This window comes from Oncorhynchus masou, chromosome 18 (genome assembly GCF_036934945.1).
Source record: "Oncorhynchus masou masou isolate Uvic2021 chromosome 18, UVic_Omas_1.1, whole genome shotgun sequence".
Lineage (NCBI taxonomy): Eukaryota > Metazoa > Chordata > Actinopteri > Salmoniformes > Salmonidae > Oncorhynchus > Oncorhynchus masou.
The window spans coordinates 3,633,429-3,654,889 of NC_088229.1; the positions used below are offsets into that span (position 1 = coordinate 3,633,429).

Here is a 21,461-nt window from a genome sequence, read left to right on the forward strand (position 1 = left end):
AACCCTACTAGAATACTAATGGACCAATCAATATGTAACCCAACTCTACTAGAATACTAATGGACCAATCGGTATGTAACCCAACCCTATTAGAATACTAATGGGCCAATCGGTATGTAACCCAACCCTACTAGAATACTAATAGACCAATCAGTATGTAACCCAACCCTATTAGAATACTAATAGACCAATCAATATATAACCCAAAGCTATTAGAATACTAATGGACCAATCAATATATAACCCAACCCTATTAGAATACTAATGGACCAATCAATATATAACCCAACCACACAGTATGTAACCCAACCCTATTAGAATACTAATGGACCAATCGGTATGTAACCTTTCATGTAGTCTATCATTTAGAACATGGAGATCTCCCCGATCCATAGTTCAGGTTACTGTGACCTTTCTAACTGTGACAGTTAATACCTGCCGTATTCTGTGTATTGATTTACTCAGGCGTCACTCAAATGTACTTCAACACAAGTGAATATATTTCACTTTGCCAAAGTCCTCTCTTTTTGTTCATCAATCGAGACTATTAGCATATTACCAGGGAAATTAAGAGCTCTTGCATGAATGAAAATCGTCTGTTTGTCAAAGCAAAAAGAGCTTGATAGTGATCTGATAAGAGTCAATCGTGTATGAATTATAATAACACCGTCACAACAGCGAAGGAAGTGTGTGTGTGTGCGTGCGTGCGTGTGTGTGTGTGTGTGTGTGTGCGTGCTTGTGCGTGCGTGCGTGCGTGCGTGCGTGTGTGTGTGTGTGTGTGTGTGCGTGCTTGTGCGTGTGTGCGTGCTTGTGCGTGTGTGTGTGTGTCATACATTTAGAAACTGGAGCAGGCAACATCACAGGAAGAAGCTCATCTTTATAATAAAGTGCTTGGCCACAACCTATAACTACTACAACCTATAACTACACACAACCTATAACTACTACAACCTATAACTACTACAACCTATAACTACTACAACCTATAACTACTACAACCTATAACTACTACAACCTATAACTACTACAATCTATAACTACTACAACCTATAACTACTACAACCTATAACTACTACAACCTATAACTACTACAACCTATAACTACTACAATCTATAACTACTACAACCTATAACTACTACAACCTATAACTACTACAACCTATAACTACTACAATCTATAACTACTACAACCTATAACTACACACAACCTATAACTACTACAACCTATAACTACTACAACCTATAACTACTACAACCTATAACTACTACAACCTATAACTACTACAATCTATAACTACTACAACCTATAACTACTACAACCTATAACTACTACAACCTATAACTACTACAATCTATAACTACTACAACCTATAACTACTACAATCTATAACTACTACAACCTATAACTACTACAACCTATAACTACTACAACCTATAACTACTACAACCTATAACTACTACAATCTATAACTACTACAACCTATAACTACTACAACCTATAACTACTACAACCTATAACTACTACAATCTATAACTACTACAACCTATAACTACTACAACCTATAACTACTACAATCTATAACTACACACAACCTATAACTACTACAACCTATAACTACTACAACCTATAACTACTACAACCTATAACTACTACAACCTATAACTACTACAAACTATAACTACTACAATCTATAAATACTACAACCTATAACTACTACAACCTATAACTACTACAACCTATAACTACTACAACCTATAACTACTACAACCTATAACTACTACAACCTATAACTACTACAACCTATAACTACTACAACCTATAACTACTACAACCTATAACTACTACAATCTATAACTACTACAACCTATAACTACTACAACCTATAACTACTACAATCTATAACTACTACAACCTATAACTACTACAACCTATAACTACTACAACCTATAACTACTACAATCTATAACTACTACAACCTATAACTACTACAACCTATAACTACTACAATCTATAACTACTACAACCTATAACTACTACAAACTATAACTACTACAACCTATAACTACTACAACCTATAACTACTACAACCTATAACCACTACAATCTATAACTACTACAACCTATAACTACTACAACCTATAACAACACACAACCTATAACTACTACAATCTATAACTACTACAATCTATAACTACACACAACCTATAACTACTACAAACTATAACTACTACAATCTATAAATACTACAACCTATAACTACTACAAACTATAACTACACACAAGCTATAACTACTACAACCTATAACTACTACAACCTATAACTACTACAATCTATAACTACTACAACCTATAACTACACACAACCTATAACTACTGCAACCTATAACTACACACAACCTATAACTACTACAACCTATAACTACACACAACCTATAACTACTACAAACTATAACTAATACAATCTATAAATACTACAACCTATAACTACTACAAAATATAACTACTACAACCTATAACTACACACAAGCTATAACTACTACAACCTATAACTACTACAACCTATAACTACTACAATCTATAACTACTACAACCTATAACTACTACAACCTATAACTACACACAACCTATAACTACTACAACCTATAACTACTGCAACCTATAACTACACACAACCTATAACTACTACAACCTATAACTACACACAACCTATAATTACTACAACCTAAAACTACACACAACCTATAACTACTACAACCTACAACTACACACAACCTATAACTACTACAACCTATAACTACAACAACCTATAACTACTACAACCTATAACTACTCCAATCTATAACTACACACAACCTATAACCACTACAACTACTACAACCAATAACTACTACAACCTATAACTACTACAACCTATAACTACTACAACCTATAACTACTACAACCTATAACTACTACAACCTATAACTACTACAACTACTACAACCTATAACTACTACAACCTATAACTACACACAACCTATAACTACTACAACTACTACAACCTATAACTACTACAACCTATAACTACTACAATCTATAACTACTACAAGTCCTCTCTTTTTGTTCATCAATCGAGACTATTAGCATATTACCAGGGAAATTAAGAGCGATTAGCATATTACCAGGGAAATTAAGAGCTATTAGCATATTACCAGGGAAATTAAGAGCTCTTGCATGAATGAAAATCGTCTGTTTGTCAAAGCCAAAAGAGCTTGATAGAGATCTGATAAGAGTCAATCGTGTATGAATTATAATAACACCGTCACAACAGCGAAGGAAGTGTGTGTGTGTGTGTGTGTGTGTGTGTGTGTGTGTGTGTGTGTGTGTGTGTGTGTGTGTGTGTGTGTGTGTGTGTGTGTGTGTGTGTGTGTGTGTGCGTGCTTGTGTGTGTGCGTGCTTGTGCGTGCGTGTGTGTGTCATACATTTAGAAACTGGAGCAGGCAACCTCACAGGAAGACGCTCATCTTTATAATAAAGTGCTTGGCCACAACCTATAACTACTACAACCTATAACTACTACAAACTATAACTACTACAATCTATAACTACTACAACCTATAACTACTACAACCTATAACTACTACAACCTATAACTACTACAACCTATAACTACTACAACCTATAACTACTACAACCTATAACTACTACAACCTATAACTACTACAACCTATAACTACTACAATCTATAACTACTACAACCTATAACTACTACAATCTATAACTACTACAACCTATAACTACTACAACCTATAACTACTACAATATATAACTACTACAATCTATAACTACTACAACCTATAACTACTACAACCTATAACTACTACAACCTATAACTACTACAACCTATAACTACTACAACCTATAACTACTACAACCTATAACTACTACAACCTATAACTACTACAACCTATAACTACTACAATATATAACTACTACAACCTATAACTACTACAACCTATAACTACTACAACCTATAACTACTACAACCTATAACTACTACAACCTATAACTACTACAACCTATAACTACTACAACCTAAAACTACTACAACCTATAACTACTACAATCTATAACTACTACAACCTATAACTACTACAACCTATAACTACTACAATCTATAACTACTACAACCTATAACTACTACAACCTATAACTACTACAACCTATAACTACTACAACCTATAACTACTACAATCTATAACTACTACAACCTATAACTACTACAACCTATAACTCCTACAACCTATAACTACTACAACCTATAACTACTACAATCTATAACTACTACAACCTATAACTACTACAACCTATAACTACTACAACCTATAACTACTACAATCTATAACTACTACAACCTATAACTACTACAACCTATAACTACTACAACCTATAACTACTACAATCTATAACTACTACAACCTATAACTACACACAACCTATAACTACTACAACCTATAACTACTGCAACCTATAACTACACACAACCTATAACTACTACAAACTATAACTACTACAATCTATAAATACTACAACCTATAACTACTGCAACGTATAACTACTACAACCTATAACTACACACAACCTATAACTACTACAACGTATAACTACTACAACCTATAACTACTACAACCTATAACTACTACAATCTATAACTACTACAACCTATAACTACACACAACCTATAACTACTACAATCTATAACTACTACAACCTATAACTACTACAATCTATAACTACACACAATCTATAACTGCTACAATCTATTACTACACACAACCTATAACTACTACAAACTATAACTACTACAATCTATAAATACTACAACCTATAACTACTACAAACTATAACTACTACAACCTATAACTACACACAAGCTATAACTACTACAACCTATAACTACTACAACCTATAACTACTACAATCTATAACTACTACAACCTATAACTACTACAACCTATAACTACACACAAGCTATAACTACTACAACCTATAACTACTACAACTACTACAACCTATAACTACTACAACCTATAACTACTACAACATATAACTACTACAACTACTACAGCCTATAACTACTACAACCTATAACTACTACAACCTATAACTACTACAACCTATAACTACACACAACCTATAACTACTACAACCTATAACTACTACAACCTATAACTACTACAATATATAACTACTACAACCTATAACTACACACAACCTATAACTACTATAACTACTACAACATATAACTACTACAACCTATAACTACTACAACCTATAACTACTACAACGTATAACTACTACAACCTATAACTACTACAACGTATAACTACTACAACCTATAACTACTACAACGTATAACTACTACAACCTAGAACTAATACAACCTATAACTACTACAACTACTACAACATATAACTACTACAACCTATAACTACTACAACCTATAACCACTACAACTACTACAACCTACAACTACTACAACCTACAACTACTACAACCTATAACTACTACAACCTATAACTACTACAACCTATAACCACTACAACTACTACAACCTATAACTACTACAACCTATAACTACTACAACCTATAACTACTACAACTACTACAACCTATAACTACTACAACCTATAACTACTACAACGTATAACTACTACAACCTATAACTACACACAACCTATAACTACTACAACGTATAACTACTACAACCTATAACTACTACAACCTATAACTACTACAATATATAACTACTATAACCTATAACTACACACAACCTTTAACTACTACAACCTATAACTACTACAATCTATAACTACTACAACCTATAACTACTACAACTACTACAACATATAACTACTACAACCTATAACTACTACAACCTATAACTACTACAACTACTACAACCTATAACTACTACAACTACTACAACCTATAACTACTACAACTACTACAACCTATAACTACTACAACCTATAACTACTACAACCTATAACTACTACAACTACTACAACCTATAACTACTACAACCTATAACTACTACAACCTATAACTACTACAACTACTACAACCTATAACTACTACAACCTATAACTACTACAACCTATAACTACTACAACCTATAACTACACACAACCTATAACTACTACAACCTATAACTACTACAACCTATAACTACTACAACCTATAACTACTACAATCTATAACTACTACAACCTATAACTACACACAACCTATAACTACTATAACTACTACAACGTATAACTACTACAACCTATAACTACTACAACCTATAACTACTACAACGTATAACTACTACAACCTATAACTACTACAACCTATAACTACTACAACCTATAACTACTATCTGTAGGCTCAGTGGTGGCCCGTCATTCAGGGCAGGTATGGCAGAGCCCCGCCCGTTTGACATGTTATTTTGGAATTAATACGTGTCACATATCAGTTTGCAAATAATGTTTAAAATAATAATAATAATCATCATTGAGTTCATAAAGCTGCACCAAAAGCACTCACAAACTTCTACAGATGCACAATCGAGAGCATCCTGGCGGGCTGTATCACCGCCTGGTACGGCAACTGCTCCGCCCTCAACCGTAAGGCTCTCCAGAGGGTAGTGAGGTCTGCACAACGCATCACCGGGGGCAAACTACCTGCCCTCCAGGACACCTACACCACCCGATGTCACAGGAAGGCCATAAAGATCATCAAGGACAACAACCACCCGAGCCTCTGCCTGTTCACCCCGCTATCATCCAGAAGGCGAGGTCAGTACAGGTGCATCAAAGCTGGGACCGAGAGACTGAAAAACAGCTTCTATCTCAAGGCCATCAGACTGTTAAACAGCAACCACTAACATTGAGTGGCTGCTGCCAACACACTGACTCAACTCCAGCCACTACAATAATGGAAATTGATTGGAATTGATGTAAAAAAAATGTATCACTAGCCACTTTAAACAATGCCATTTAATATAATGTTTATATACCCTACATTACTCATCTCATATGTATATGTATATACTGTACTCTATATCATCTACTGCATCTTGCCTATGCCGCTCTGTACCATCACTCATTCATATATCTTTATGTACATATTTTTTATCCCTTTACACTTGTGTGTGTATAAGGTAGTAGTTGTGGAATTGTTAGTTAGATTACTCGTTGATTATTACTGCATTGTCGGAACTAGAAGCACAAGCATTTTGCTACACTCGCATTAACATCTGCTAACCATGTGTATGTGACAAATAAAATTTAATTTGATTTTAAGGGTAGAGCTAGAAAGTTCAAGCCCCTTGGGTGCTGCCATACAGTTACATTAGAAGTGCCCATCCAAGAAGGCTCAAGGTCATTGGCCACAGATAAAATGATGTCAAATCACGTTATATGTACAGTAGCTTTGATTGGACTGATCATGTCAACATCATACTTTCACAATCTTAGCTAGAAGTCATCATGAATCAAGTTGACAATCAATCAGTGACAGTGGCTAACTGCAAGCATTTCAAAGCAATCACATGCCTGCTATTCAGTGGAGTTGCTGTGTGCTGCCAAATCTGGGATTAAGTGTCTCTTAAAATGATAAACATTCAACATTGGCCATGCTATCAATGAAGCATGATTTGTGCCGCAGTCAAAACAACAGTTAACTTGGAACTGGGATGTCTTGAATTCACTGAAGTCAAGTTAGCTGGGAAGTCAGGAATAAACGAGCTCCGACTGGGAAAATACCTTTTGAACAGTCATCCAACTCGGAATCCAATTCGGAATTGTAAATCCGGCCTCTTTCTAGAGCCACGACCTAAAGATCAATGATGTCATCATGACCCGACCTTGTTTTTTTTCCAGAGTTCCCAGTTGTTTTAAAAGCACCATAAACCCAGAGAATGCCAGACTTTGATGACAAAATTTGCCCACGAAGGACCACTGCACCACTTTCCTGTTCAAGTGAGCACAGCACAACAAGGTGAGTCCAAAAATGTACTGTATGCTGCTGCATAAATGGTGTAATATGCCAGGGAGATATGTATACTGTAGCTAAGAAAGTAATACTAAGTGTATGTTGAGTAGTAAGCTGCTAGTAGCCCATGTGCCCCATCCTAATAATTTGGTCTATTTTAACGTCTTTAATTTCGCCTACTGTTCTGACTTGGTGGTGCACCTTAACCTGTTTTAGAGAAATGTAATCATTGAATATTGTAAGAGCTTTCATTGTCTGCTTATATGCCCCCTTTATTTATCCTACGGTTCTGACTTGGTGTACAGGGAGAACACTGTAGGAAAGGCCCATGTTCTGTATTCTGCCTCTCTACATTTCAAAAGTTATGTTGCCTAGCTCGCTCATTAATGTCTTAATCGAAATGACGGCTTGCCTCTTATCCGCTAGTCGTCCCCTTATGCTGTAGTTTGTACATCTCAATTGTCACATTTGTTTAAGCAAGTCAGTCATCTCAGCTATGGTTTTTTAAGGCAGTAAATGAGGCTGAATGAACTGTTTCGCTGCCAGACAAGACTCAGCTGATAGCCAGGTGTTGCGGTGCTAAGAACTCACTCCATGGTGCTGAAAAGAAAGCTCTGATGTTGGGACAGCTTTATGTAGACCCTAACAGTTTCTGGTCACCTTTTGTCACCTTTATAGTGCAATGAATGTATTGTTTAATGTTGTGTAGTGGCTTTGCTGGCATTTTCCTAAAACAAATTTGGGAGTTTGATCCACCAAGATTGACATGCTTATTAAAATCGGCTCCTGTTTAGGCTACAACAAAGGAAAATGAATTACTCACGTATCCTGCGCAGCGGCGGTTGTGGTCTTGCCATGCTGCGGCTGATGTGGTAGGAGAAGCGCATGGTTTTGAACTGGCTGGAGAAGGAACCGATACTGGCTGCCGTCTCCGGGGAAATCGACGGGCTGAAGCTCGACACTAAAGCGCTCTTCGGTCGGTTCAACTGCATACCTGCCTGATCACGGTTTACACAGGCATAGCCTAAAGGTCAGAATGCGGGTTCTCTCACAAAAGTGAATAAGATTAGATTCCAAGCTTGTGGAGTTAAATCCCCCCAAAATCAGGCCTTTCCCACGAGTGGTCCGTTGGTTCGAGTCGTTGTCCCGTATCAGACTCCTGGTTGAAATGGGCTCCAGTCTTTTATCCACCAAACTGCAGTCCTCCTCCGTGAGCTGGACTGTGCGACTTGAACCCCGATCAAACTCTCTATCAACGACGGAAAAAGCCATCAAATAGATATTGATTTTATTTACTAATTATTTTACCAACCAATTGGCCTCCCCAATTTTTTTTTTTTTTTTTTTTTTTTACATTTACTGTACAATATAATGAAAATAAATGCAACCAAATGTACTGTAACCTAGGCTACACGAGGTTGCAATCCACACGGATACATATAACATTTGTTGCAATAAAGTTACAATAAACAAACAGAAATTGGCCACATTGTTCCAACACGTATTGGCTTAGTCTTAGGGAAATGGGAAGGCTACAAACTATCTTCTTTACGACTGTATCCAAATATTTTAGGCTACCCCCCAAAAAACGAATCGCACGCTACATACAGCTGACATCTCGATAAAAGACTATGCGCATTCTGGACTAAACCGTTTTCCTCCGTCCGATCCAGTGTTATTTGAGAAAATAAACGTATTTGAAAGGCCATGCGCAAAACAAAAGGGGTTAAATATTGTACACATTAGGCCTTTTATAAAAGTGAACGCTCGTCTCTGCTAACATCTTTCCTTCTGTTTCTGTCCTCCAATTTCCTCTGGAAACGCAATCTCAGCGTCTTTAGTCTACTTAACTTTACTACAGACCCCGTCTTCAAACTTCTTCAAACTCCTCCTTCCAAAGTTAAAAATAATGTAGATTCAATCCTTTCGTTTGTTTTTGGTGCATTCATTTTGTCGTCAATTTCATGTGCGTTTGTATTTACGATCCCCCAGCTTGTTAGTTATCCATTCTTTGTGTGAAACCTTCTACAACGCAGTCAAACTGCAATTCCTCCAATGTGTTGAATTTAACCCCCCCCCCCCCCTTTCCCACCTCTTCCCCTCTATTCCTCTGCTCCTGTGTGCGTTATTCCGTCTACATTAAATCCTCTCAGCCCCCCTTCTTCGCAATCTCTCTCTCTCCCCTCCTCCACCATCTCGCTCTCCCTCCTTCCTTCGCAACATCTGGTTTTCATTTTCTCTCTTTTTTTTGCCTGAAATTTGATGCAAGCAAAAACGTTGACAAGATCTCAGTTGTTTTTTTCATCCCCTAAAAGTCAACATTTGTAACTGGCTTCCATTTTGTGATTAGAATTAACGGTTTTGTAAAATCTGTAAATGATGGCAAATAAAATATCCACAAAGCCAATGCAGTAGCGTTTGATAGACATGCTCATCGAACATCTTATTCAAAAATAATTGGCATTAATATGGAGTTGGTTCCCCTTTGCTGCTATAACAGCCTCCACTCTTCTGGGAAGGCTTTCCACTAGATGTAGGAACATTGCTGCTATAACAGCCTCCACTCTTTTGGGAAGGCGTTCCACTAGATGTTGGAACATTGCTGCTATAACAGCCTCCACTCTTCTGGGAAGGCTTTCCACTAGATGTAGGAACATTGCTGCTATAACAGCCTCCACTCTTCTGGGAAGGCTTTCCACTAGATGTAGGAACATTGCTGCTATAACAGCCTCCACTCTTCTGGGAAGGCTTTCCACTAGATGGTGGAACATTGCTGCTATAACAGCCTCCACTCTTCTGGGAAGGCTTTCCACTAGATGTTGGAACATTGCTGTCGGGACTTAATGAGGTCGGCCCTGATGTTGGTTGATTAGGCCTGGCTCGCAGTCACAATTCCAATTCATCCCAAAGGTGTTAGACAGGGTTGAGGTCAGGGCTTTGTGCAGGTCAGTCAAGTTCTTCTACACAGATCTCGACAAACCATTTCTATATGGACTTAGCTTTGTGCACGTTTGCATTGTCATGCTGAAACAGGAAAGGGCCTTCCCAAAACTGAATCATCTAGAATGTCATTGTATGCTGTAGCATTAAGATTTCCCTTCACTGGAACCAAGGGACCACAGCCCGAACCATGAAAAACAGTCCCAGATCATTATTCTTCCTCCACCAAAAATGTACAGTTGGCACTATGCATTGGGGCAGGTAGCGTTCTCCTGGCATCCACCAAACCCAGATTCGGCAGTCGGACTGCCAGACTGTGAAGCGTGATTCATCGTTCCAGAGAACGTGTTTCAACTGCTCAAGAGACCAATTGCGGCGAGGTGTATACCACTCCAGCCGACGCTTGGCATTGCGCACGGTGATCTTAGGCTTGTGTGCTGCTGCTCGGCCGTGGAAACCCATTTCATGAAGCTCCAGGCGAACAGTTCTTGTGCTGACATTGATTCTAGAGACAGTTTGGAACTCGGTAATGATACAACCGAGGAGAGATGATTTTTATACGCTATAGTCTTCAGCACTTGGCGGTCCCGTTCTGTGAGCTTGTGTGGCCTACCACTTCACGGCTGAGTCGTTGTTGCTCCTAGACATTTCCACCTCACAATAAACAGCACTTACAGTTTACCGGGGGGCAGCTCTTGCAGGGCAGAAATTTGATGAACAGAATTGTTGGAAAGGTGGCATCCTATGACGGTCACATGTTGAAAGTCACTGAGCTCTTCAGTAAGGCCATTCTACTGCCAATGTTTGTCTATGGAGATTGCATGGCTGTGTACTCAATTTTATACACCTGTCAGCAACGGGTGTGGCTTAAATAGCCGAATCCACTAATTTGAAGGGTCCGTATACTTAAAAAAAAAATATATATAGTGTATATATATATATATAGGTTATATATGTATAGTGAATGTATATAAAGTGTATGTATAGTGTATATATGTATAGTGTATGTATAGTGTATATATAGTGTATATATATAATGTATGTATAGTGTATATATAGTGTATATATAATGTATGTATAGTGTATATATAGTGTATATATGTATAGTGTATGTATAGTGTATATATATAATGTATGTATAGTGTATATATGTATAGTGAATGTATATAAAGTGTATGTATTGTGTATGTATAGTGTATATATAGTGTATATATGTATAGTGTATGTATAGTGTATATATAGTGTATGTATATAATGTATGTATAGTGTATATATAGTGTATATATGTATAGTGTATATATGGTATGTGTATGTATATATAGTGTATATATAGTGTATATATGGTATGTGTATATATATAGTGTATATATAGTGTATGTATATAGTATATAGTGTATGTATAGGGTATATATAATGTATACTGTATCTATAGTGTATGTATAGTGTATATATAGTAAATATATGGTATGCCTATATCGTGTATGTATAGTGTATCTATAGTGTATGTATGGATATAGTAAATATAGTGTATATATAGTGTATATATGGTATCCGTATATATAGTGTATGTATAGTGTCAATATAGTGCATGTATGTACTGTGTAAATATAGTGTATATATAGTGTATATATGGTATCCGTATATATAGTGTATGTATGTATAGTGTAAATATAGTGTATATGTAGTGTATGTATGTATATTGTAAATCTAGTGTATATATGGTATGCATATATATAGTGTAAATATAGTGCATGTATGTAAATATAGTGCATGTATGTATATTGTAAATATAGTGTATGTATGTATATTGTAAATATAGTGTATGTATGTATAGTGTAAATATAGTGTATATATGGTATCCCTATATATAGTGTATGTATTTATAGTGTATATATAGTGCATGTATGTATAGTGTAAATATAGTGTATATGTAGTGTATATATGGTATGCATATATATAGTGTAAATATAGTGTATGTATGTATAGTGTAAATATAGTGTATATGTAGTGTATGTATGTATATTGTAAATATAGTGTGTGTACGTATATTGTATATATAGTGTATGTACGTATATTGTATATATAGTGTATGTATGTATATTGTAAATATAGTGTATGTATGTATAGTGTACATATAGTGTATGTATAGTGTATGTATGTATATTGTAAATATAGTGTATGTATGTATAGTGTAAATATAGTGTATATGTAGTGTATGTATGTATAGTGTAAATATAGTGCATGTATGTATAGTGTAAATATAGTGTATGTATGTATGTTGTGTGTGTATGTATATTGTAAATATAGTGTATGTATGTATGTATGTTGTGTGTGTATGTATATTGTAAATATAGTGTGTGTATGTATATTGTAAATATCGTGTATGTATGTATATTGTAAATATAGTGTATGTATGTATATTGTAAATATAGTGCATGTATGTATCGTGTAAATATAGTGTATATGTAGTGTATGTATGTATGTATATTGTAAATATAGTGTGTGTATGTATATTGTAAATATAGTGTATGTATGTATATTGTAAATATAGTGTATGTATGTATATTGTAAATATAGTGTATGTATGTATATTGTAAATATAGTGTATGTATGTATATTGTAAATATAGTGTATGTATGTATATTGTAAATATAGTGTGTGTATGTATATTGTAAATATAGTGTATGTATGTATATTGTAAATATAGTGTATGTATGTATATTGTAAATATAGTGTGTGTATGTATATTGTAAATATAGTGTATGTATGTATATTGTAAATATAGTGTATGTATGTATATTGTAAATATAGTGTATGTATGTATATTGTAAATATAGTGTGTGTATGTATATTGTAAATATAGTGTATGTATGTATATTGTAAATATAGTGTATGTATGTATATTGTAAATATAGTGTGTGTATGTATATTGTAAATATAGTGTATGTATGTATATTGTAAATATAGTGTATGTATGTATATTGTAAATATAGTGTATGTATGTATAGTGTAAATATAGTGTATGTATATTATAAATATTGTGTATGTATGTATGTTGTGAATATAGTGTATATGTAGTGTATGTATGTATAGTGTAAATATAGTGTATGTATATTGTAAATATTGTGTATGTATGTATGTTGTGTGTGTATGTTTATATGTATATATATGTTGTTTTTTAATGCAACTAACTGTATTTATATAAACTCTATCAGACACCATAAAAGGCATTATTGTCCAGAAAGTGTTTAAAGGAATTGATTGTTTAATTCTATTCAAAATATACAATAGAAATATGTTTTATTTTATAGCACTATTCAATTCTCCTGGGCTAATTTCAAACCCATTGTGGCATGTTATTCTAGACTTAGAACAGAAAACAAATACTTACATTTTAAGGCAAATGTTGCAGAACAGTGGCACATTTTTGTTTCTTAAAGAATAATGACATTTAAAAATTAAAAACATTTTTTAAATGTTAGTCTTTTAGCGTACACTCTTACTCAGAGCAATTTACAGTTAGTGCAATGATCTGAAAATGGCTAGGTGAGGAGGGGATGCAAGTGTGTGTGTGTGTGGGGGGGGGGGGGGCTGTGGGATTATTTAAGATACTCTTTGAAGAGGTTTTAGATATTTTCAGAAGATGGACAGGAACTCTTCTGTCCTAGCTTCGGGGGGAAGTGGGTTATACAATTGGACTGCCAGGATAGAGAAGAGCTTTGACTGGGCTAAGTGGGAGCTGCCCTCTCATAAGGGTGGGAGGGCCAAGAGGCCAGAGGTGGCAGAACGAAGTACTCGGGTTGAGGTGTAGTGTTTGAGCAGAGCCTGAAGGTAGAGAGGGGCAGTTCCTCTTGCTGCTCCGTAGGTAAGTACCATGGTCTTGTAGTGGAGCTTCGACTGGAAGCCAGTGAAATGTGAGGAGATGCGGGGTGACATGGAAGGACTTGGGAAGGTTGAAAACCAGGTGGCCTGCAGCGTTCTGGATAAATTGCAGGGGTTTGATGACACAAGGGGGAAACCCAGCCAACAGAGAGTTGCAGTAGTCCAGACGAGAGATAACAAGTGCCTGGATTCGGACCTGCGTCACTTCCTGTGTGAGGTAGGGTCGTACTCTACGGATGTGCCACTTCCTGTGTGAGGTAGGGTCGTACTCTATGGATGTTCCACTTCCTGTGTGAGGTAGGGTCGTACTCTACGGATGTTCCACTTCCTGTGTGAGGTAGGGTCGTACTCTACGGATGTTCCACTTCCTGTGTGAGGTAGGGTCGTACTCTACGGATGTTCCACTTCCTGTGTGAGGTATGGTCGTACTCTACGGATGTGCCACTTCCTGTGTGAGGTAGGGTCGTACTCTATGGATGTTCCACTTCCTGTGTGAGGTAGGGTCGTATTCTACGGATGTTCCACTTCCTGTGTGAGGTAGGGTCGTACTCTACGGATGTTCCACTTCCTGTGTGAGGTAGGGTCGTACTCTACGGATGTTCCACTTCCTGTGTGAGGTAGGGTCGTACTCTACGGATGTTCCACTTCCTGTGTGAGGTAGGGTCCTACTCTACGGATGTTCCACTTCCTGTGTGAGGTAGGGTCGTACTCTACGGATGTTCCACTTCCTGTGTGAGGTAGGGTCGTACTCTATGGATGTTCCACTTCCTGTGTGAGGTAGGGTCGTACTCTACGGATGTTCCACTTCCTGTGTGAGGTAGGGTCCTACTCTACGGATGTTCCACTTCCTGTGTGAGGTAGGGTCGTACTCTACGGATGTTCCACTTCCTGTGTGAGGTAGGGTCGTACTCTATGGATGTGCCACTTCCTGTGTGAGGTAGGATAGTACTCTACGGATGATGTGGAGCATGAACCTGCAGGAGCGAGTCACTGCTTTGATGTTTGCAGAGAACGACAGGGTGTGGTTCAGGGTCACGCCAAGGTTCTTTGCACTCTGGGAGGGGGATACCATGGAGTTGTCAACCATGATGGAGAGGTCTTTCCTTGGAGGATGAACAGCTCTGTCTTGCTGCAGAGATGCGCGTCACCACCCACCAGGGTGTCAGAACAGATCGCTCCAGCTGTACATAGTCTATCGGTAAATAGCCCACCCAATTTTACCTACCTCATCCCCATACTGTTTATATTTATTTACTTTTCTGCTCTTTTGCACACCGATATCTCTACCTGTACATGACCATCTGATCATTTATCACCCCAGTGTTAATCTGCAAAATTGTAATTATTCGCCTACCTCCTCATGCCTTTTGCACACAATGTATATAGACTCTCTTTTTTTTCTACTGTGTTATTGACTTGTTAATTGTTTACTCCATGTGTAACTCTGTGTTGTCTGTTCACACTGCTATGCGTTTATCTTGGCCAGGTCGCAGTTGCAAATGAGAACTTGTTTTCAACTAGCCTACCTGGTTAAATAAAGGTGTTCTCAACTAGCCTACCTGGTTAAATTAAGGTGAAATACATTTTTAAAAAGGGGGAGGGGTTTCCTTGGAGGATGAACAGCACTTTCTTGCTGCAGAGATGCACGTCACCACCCACCAGGGTGTCAGAAAGGGGGAGGGGTAATGACAGAGCTGCAATGATAGGAGACCATGTGAAGACATGGTGTAGGCTCGGTCCTAATTGATGTGTTCTCTGTCCCCTGGAGCTGCATGGCAAATGGTCCAGGAACAAAGGACAATGCCCAAGGACTAGTCAGCCCTTCCCTCTCTGAGGGGCCAAAATGCATCTCTCTGTTACAGTGTCCAGAGGACTGACTATTGCTATAGTATCCATGTCTGGCATTGATCTGGAAGTTGTTCACTGAGGATAACGCCGTTTTCTAATCCATATGGATCTATTATCTAGGTGGTAACTGGTACAGGGAGAACTCTGAATTACTTTATTGTACAAAAGGGTTTGATTATTTTCTCAGTAATTCTGTCTTATTTCCATTTGTCTCATCCCCTTTCATCACACAAGCCTTTAGATGCTGTGACACCCTGTGGACATTGGGTCCCGGTGGGCAGGTTGGTATTGTTTGATTGGTCAATTGGTGGTTGGTCTTGGATTGAAAGGTTACACATCTTCCGATGTTCTTAAATGGAAAAGAAAATGCCTTTGTTCTCTCTCTCTCTCTCTCTCTCTCTCTCTCAAGAGCACAGAGGAAGGTTGTATCATGAATTCTCATTTCTTTGGCTTCTAGGCCAAGTAAGCATCTCTTTGTTCTTTGTTCCTGCTTTGTCCTGTACATTAACCTTAGGATATATTTGCTTGGAAAAGTGTGCCTTGCAATGCTTGTGCATTCTTTTTAACTTTATACCTTGCATGTGAATCCATTCCATGTACAAAGTCAATTAAATATCTGCCTTTGATGTAGACCATCCTCAGACCAGTAGACCATCATTGCCTATTTTATTATATATTTTGTTTATCTTTGTGGAGTCAGATTAATATGTTAGTCTCATTATGAGTCACATGTGAGGTATATACAGTTGAAGTTGGAAGTTTAGATTTAAAATCAGTTTTTCACAATTCCTAACATTTAATCCAAGTAAAAATTCCCTGTCTTAGGTCAGTTAGGATCACCACTTTATTTTAAGAATGTGAAATGTCAGAATAATAGTAGAGAGAATGATTTTTTTCAGCTTTAATATCTTTCATCACATTCCCAGTGGGTCAGAAGTTTACATACACTCAATTAGAATTTGGTAGCATTGTCTTTTAAATTGTTTGACTTGGGTCAAACGTTTTGGGTAGCCTTCCACAAGCTTCCCACAATAAGTTGGTGAATTTTGGCCCATTCCTCCTGATAGAGCTGGTGTAACTGGGTCAGGTGTGTAGGCCTCCTTGCTCGCACACGCTTTGTCAGTTCTGCCCACATATTTTTAATAGGGTTGAGGTCGGGGCTTTGTGATGGCCACTCCAATACCTTGACTTTGTTGTCCTTAAATCATTTTCCCACAACTTTGGAAGTATGCTTGGGGTCATTGGCCATTTGGAAGACCCATTTGCGACCAAACTTCCTGACTGATGTCTTGAGATGTTGCTTCAATATATCCACATAATTTTCTTTCCTCATGATGCCATCTATTTTTTAAGTGCACCAGTCCCTCCTGCAGCAAAGCACCCCCACAACATGATGCTGCCACCCCAGTGCTTCACGGTTGGGTTGGTGTTCTTTGGCTTGCAAGCCTTCCCCTGTAACGGGGTTCTTCCAACACATCCTCGGTCGAAGAGGTGGAACAAGGATCGGCCCAAAATGCTGCATGGTTAGTTAAATACATCTTTAATGAAGATGAAACACGAGCAATACAAAACAACAAACGTGGAAAACCGAAACAGCCCTATCTGGTGCAACAAACACAGAGACAGGAACAATCACCCACAAACACACAGTGAAACCCAGGCTACCTAAATATGGTTCCCAATCAGAGACAATGACTAACACCTGTCTCTGATTGAGAACCATATCAGGCCAGACATAGAAATAGACAAACAAGACATCCAACATGGAATGCCCACTCAGATCACACCCTGACCAACCAAAACATAGAAACATACAAATAAACTATGGTCAGGGTGTTACAGTACCCCCCCCCAAGGTGCGGACTCCGGCCGCAAAACCTGAACCTATCGGGGAGGGTCTGGGTGGGCATCTGTCCGCGGTGGCGGCTCCGGTGCTGGACGTGGCCCCCACTTCACCGTAGTCCTCCCCCACCTTTTCCGCTTCCGTGACCTCCTAGCCACGGCAACCCTACTAAATAACACGGGACAGAGGGGCAGCTCGGGACAGAGGGGCAGCTCCGGACAGAGGGGCAGCTCGGGACTGAGGAGCAGCTCGGGACAGGGGCAGCTCAGCACTGAGGGGCAGCTCAGCACTGAGGGGAAGCTAAGCACTGAGGGGAAGCTCAGCACTGAGGGGAAGCTCGGGGCTGAGAGGAAGCCCAGCAAAGAGAGGAAGCCCAGTACCAAGAGGAAGCTCAGCCAGGCAGTTGAATCCAGCAGATCCCTGCTGGCTGGCAGTTCTGGCAGATCCTGGCTGACTGACGAATCTGGAAGAGTCTGGTTGACTGGCGGATCTGGAAGAGTCTGGTTGACTAGCAGATATGGAAGAATCTGGTTGACTGGCAGATCTGCAGGAGTCTGGCTAACCGGCAGATCTGGAAGAGTCCGGCTGACTCTTGGGGAGGAAAAGGGACGTGAGAGAACACATAGACCAACAGACCAACAGGCAGCGGTACTTGTCCTTGGTATTTCCTGTAGGCCTAGACGTGTTTATTCTCACTAGGGTTTTACGCCAGTCATTCGCATTTCCAGCTGTAGTCTGGAGGAGTTTTATTTGTCCAGGGTGAGGATGAAGGTTCTGTGACACATGGGCTGCGTCCCAAATTTGACACTATTCCCTAAATAGTTCTATACTGTTGACCAGGGCCAAACGTGCACTTGATAGGCGTCATTTGGGATGCAGTCCTGGGTTATTGGTAGTAAATACCATGGCAACGCAGGTCCAGGGAGTTTATTCTGTGGGTGAAAGATATGTTGTAGACGTATATACCTGAAAGTATATTCTATATGAAAGATTCATCTGACCAGTCTGAAGTTATCATTGAAGTCCTGGATCGGGACAGCTTGTCAGAACATTTTAATATGACATACATTTTGAGATTTAGATCCAAATCTAGATCAACCCCCCCCCCCCCTACAAGATTATTCCATTTTGCGTTCACTTTTTAAAGGAAACTGAAAGACGTGACAACAATACCATTTCTACCAGCTGTCATGGATCACCATGCTGAGGTGGAAGATACCTTCTTGGACTCATTTCTAACAGCAACACTAGTTGCTTTTCCATCCAATTGGAGACAGATTTTCATGCAAATATTCTAAAGTCAGCATAAAGAAAATATTCACATGTTGCCACCGGTCGCGTGTTCCCACCGGTCGCGCGTGTTCCCACCATTTGTGTGGGAACACCTTATTTGCACTCACTGTATATAGACTTTTTCTTTTCTTTTGTTCTACTGTATTATTGACTGTGTGTTTTGTTCATTCCATGTGTAACTCTGTGTTGTTGTATGTGTCGAACTGGTATGCTTTATCTTGGCCACATCGCAGTTGCAAATGAGAACTTGTTCTCAACTAGCCTACCTGGTTAAATAAAGGTGAAATTTTAAAATAAAATGTAACAATTTGTTGAGCACTTTTAAAATGTACAGTGACAGAATTCAGAACATGGGCCGTTCTTACATTGTTCTCCCTGTACACCAAGTCAGAACCGTAGGATAAATAAAGGGGGCATACAAGCAGACAATGAAAACTCTTACAATATTCTATGATTTATCACGACTCAGGATATGACCCAGATGCAGACACAGGAGTTGGATAGTACAGTTCCCATAATATGTATTATACAAGGGGACAGGCCAGGGCAGATCGAGGGCAGGCAGAGGTCAGTAATCCATGGCAGAGTCAAAGAGGTACAGATCGGCATGCAGGCTCACGGTCAGGGCAGGCAGAATGGTCAGAACCCGGGATAACTAGAAAACAGCAACTAGGAAGACTCGAAAACGGGAAAACACGCTTGTAAGACTTAACGGGACAAGACGAACTGGCAACAGACAAACAGAAAACACTGGTGTAAATGGGAGAGACCTTGTGGGGTTGGAGAGAAGACAGATCAGGGTGTGACATGATTACAGGTCTCTAAAAGAGATTATAGGCTAAATGTGCACCACCAAGTCGGAACAGTAGGTGAAATTAAGAGATGAAAATAGACCAAATTATTAGGGTCAGGCACGTGGGCTACTGACAGCTTACTACACAACATACACTTAGTATTACTTTCTTAGCTACAGTATACATATCTCCCTGGCATATTACATAATTTATGCAGCAGCATACTAGACATTTTTGGACTCACCTTGTTGTGCAGTGCTCACTTGAACAGGAAAGTGGTGCAGTGGTCCTTCGTGGGCAAATTTTGTCATCAAAGTCTGGCATTCTCTGGATTTATGGTGCTTTTAAAACAACTGGGAACTCTGGAAAAAAAACAAGGTCGGGTCATGATGACATCATTGATCTTTAGGTCGTGGCTCTAGAAAGAGGCCGGATTTACAATTCCGAGTGGGATTCCGAGTTGGATGACTGTTCAAAAGGTATTTTCCCAGTCGGAGCTCGTTTATTCCTGACTTCCCAGCTAACTTGACTTCAGTGAATTCAAGACATCGCAGTTCCAAGTTAACTGTTGTTTTGACTGCGGCACAAATCATGCCTCATTGATAGCATGGCCAATGTTGAATGTTTATCATTTTAAGAGACACTTAATCCCAGATTTGGCAGCACACAGCAACTCCACTGAATAGCAGGCATGTGATTGCTTTGAAATGCTTGCAGTTAGCCACTGTCACTGATTCTTTCCAAACCATCCATTGTTGAATTTGCGATTTCCAACTTGTTGTGTAATGTTTATGTCCAATGTTCCATGAGCACCGAAATGTTTTATCTATAATTTCCCTTA

The 21,461-nt window shown here is 38.5% G+C and overlaps 2 protein-coding genes across 2 annotated transcripts in view; both read right to left on the bottom strand.

Annotated features, from left to right (window-relative positions):
* LOC135503849 (FYVE, RhoGEF and PH domain-containing protein 1-like) overlaps positions 1-10,092 on the bottom strand; it is a 140,838-nt gene extending 130,746 nt beyond the window's left edge. The window contains exon 1 of the mRNA XM_064922015.1: positions 8,844-10,092. Within this exon, the coding sequence (XP_064778087.1) occupies positions 8,844-9,012 (169 nt within the window). The 5' untranslated portion in view covers positions 9,013-10,092. The remainder of the gene's footprint in view (positions 1-8,843) is intronic.
* A 1,887-nt stretch (positions 10,093-11,979) lies between these two features.
* LOC135504241 (uncharacterized) overlaps positions 11,980-21,461 on the bottom strand; it is a gene marked incomplete at its 3' end in the record, with an annotated part of 44,894 nt that continues 35,412 nt past the window's right edge. The window contains exons 7-10 of the mRNA XM_064922623.1: positions 15,792-15,896; positions 13,534-14,023; positions 13,087-13,297; positions 11,980-12,289 (exon numbers count right to left, since the gene is read on the bottom strand). Coding sequence (XP_064778695.1) covers positions 11,980-12,289; positions 13,087-13,297; positions 13,534-14,023; positions 15,792-15,896 — 1,116 coding nt within the window. The remainder of the gene's footprint in view (positions 12,290-13,086; positions 13,298-13,533; positions 14,024-15,791; positions 15,897-21,461) is intronic.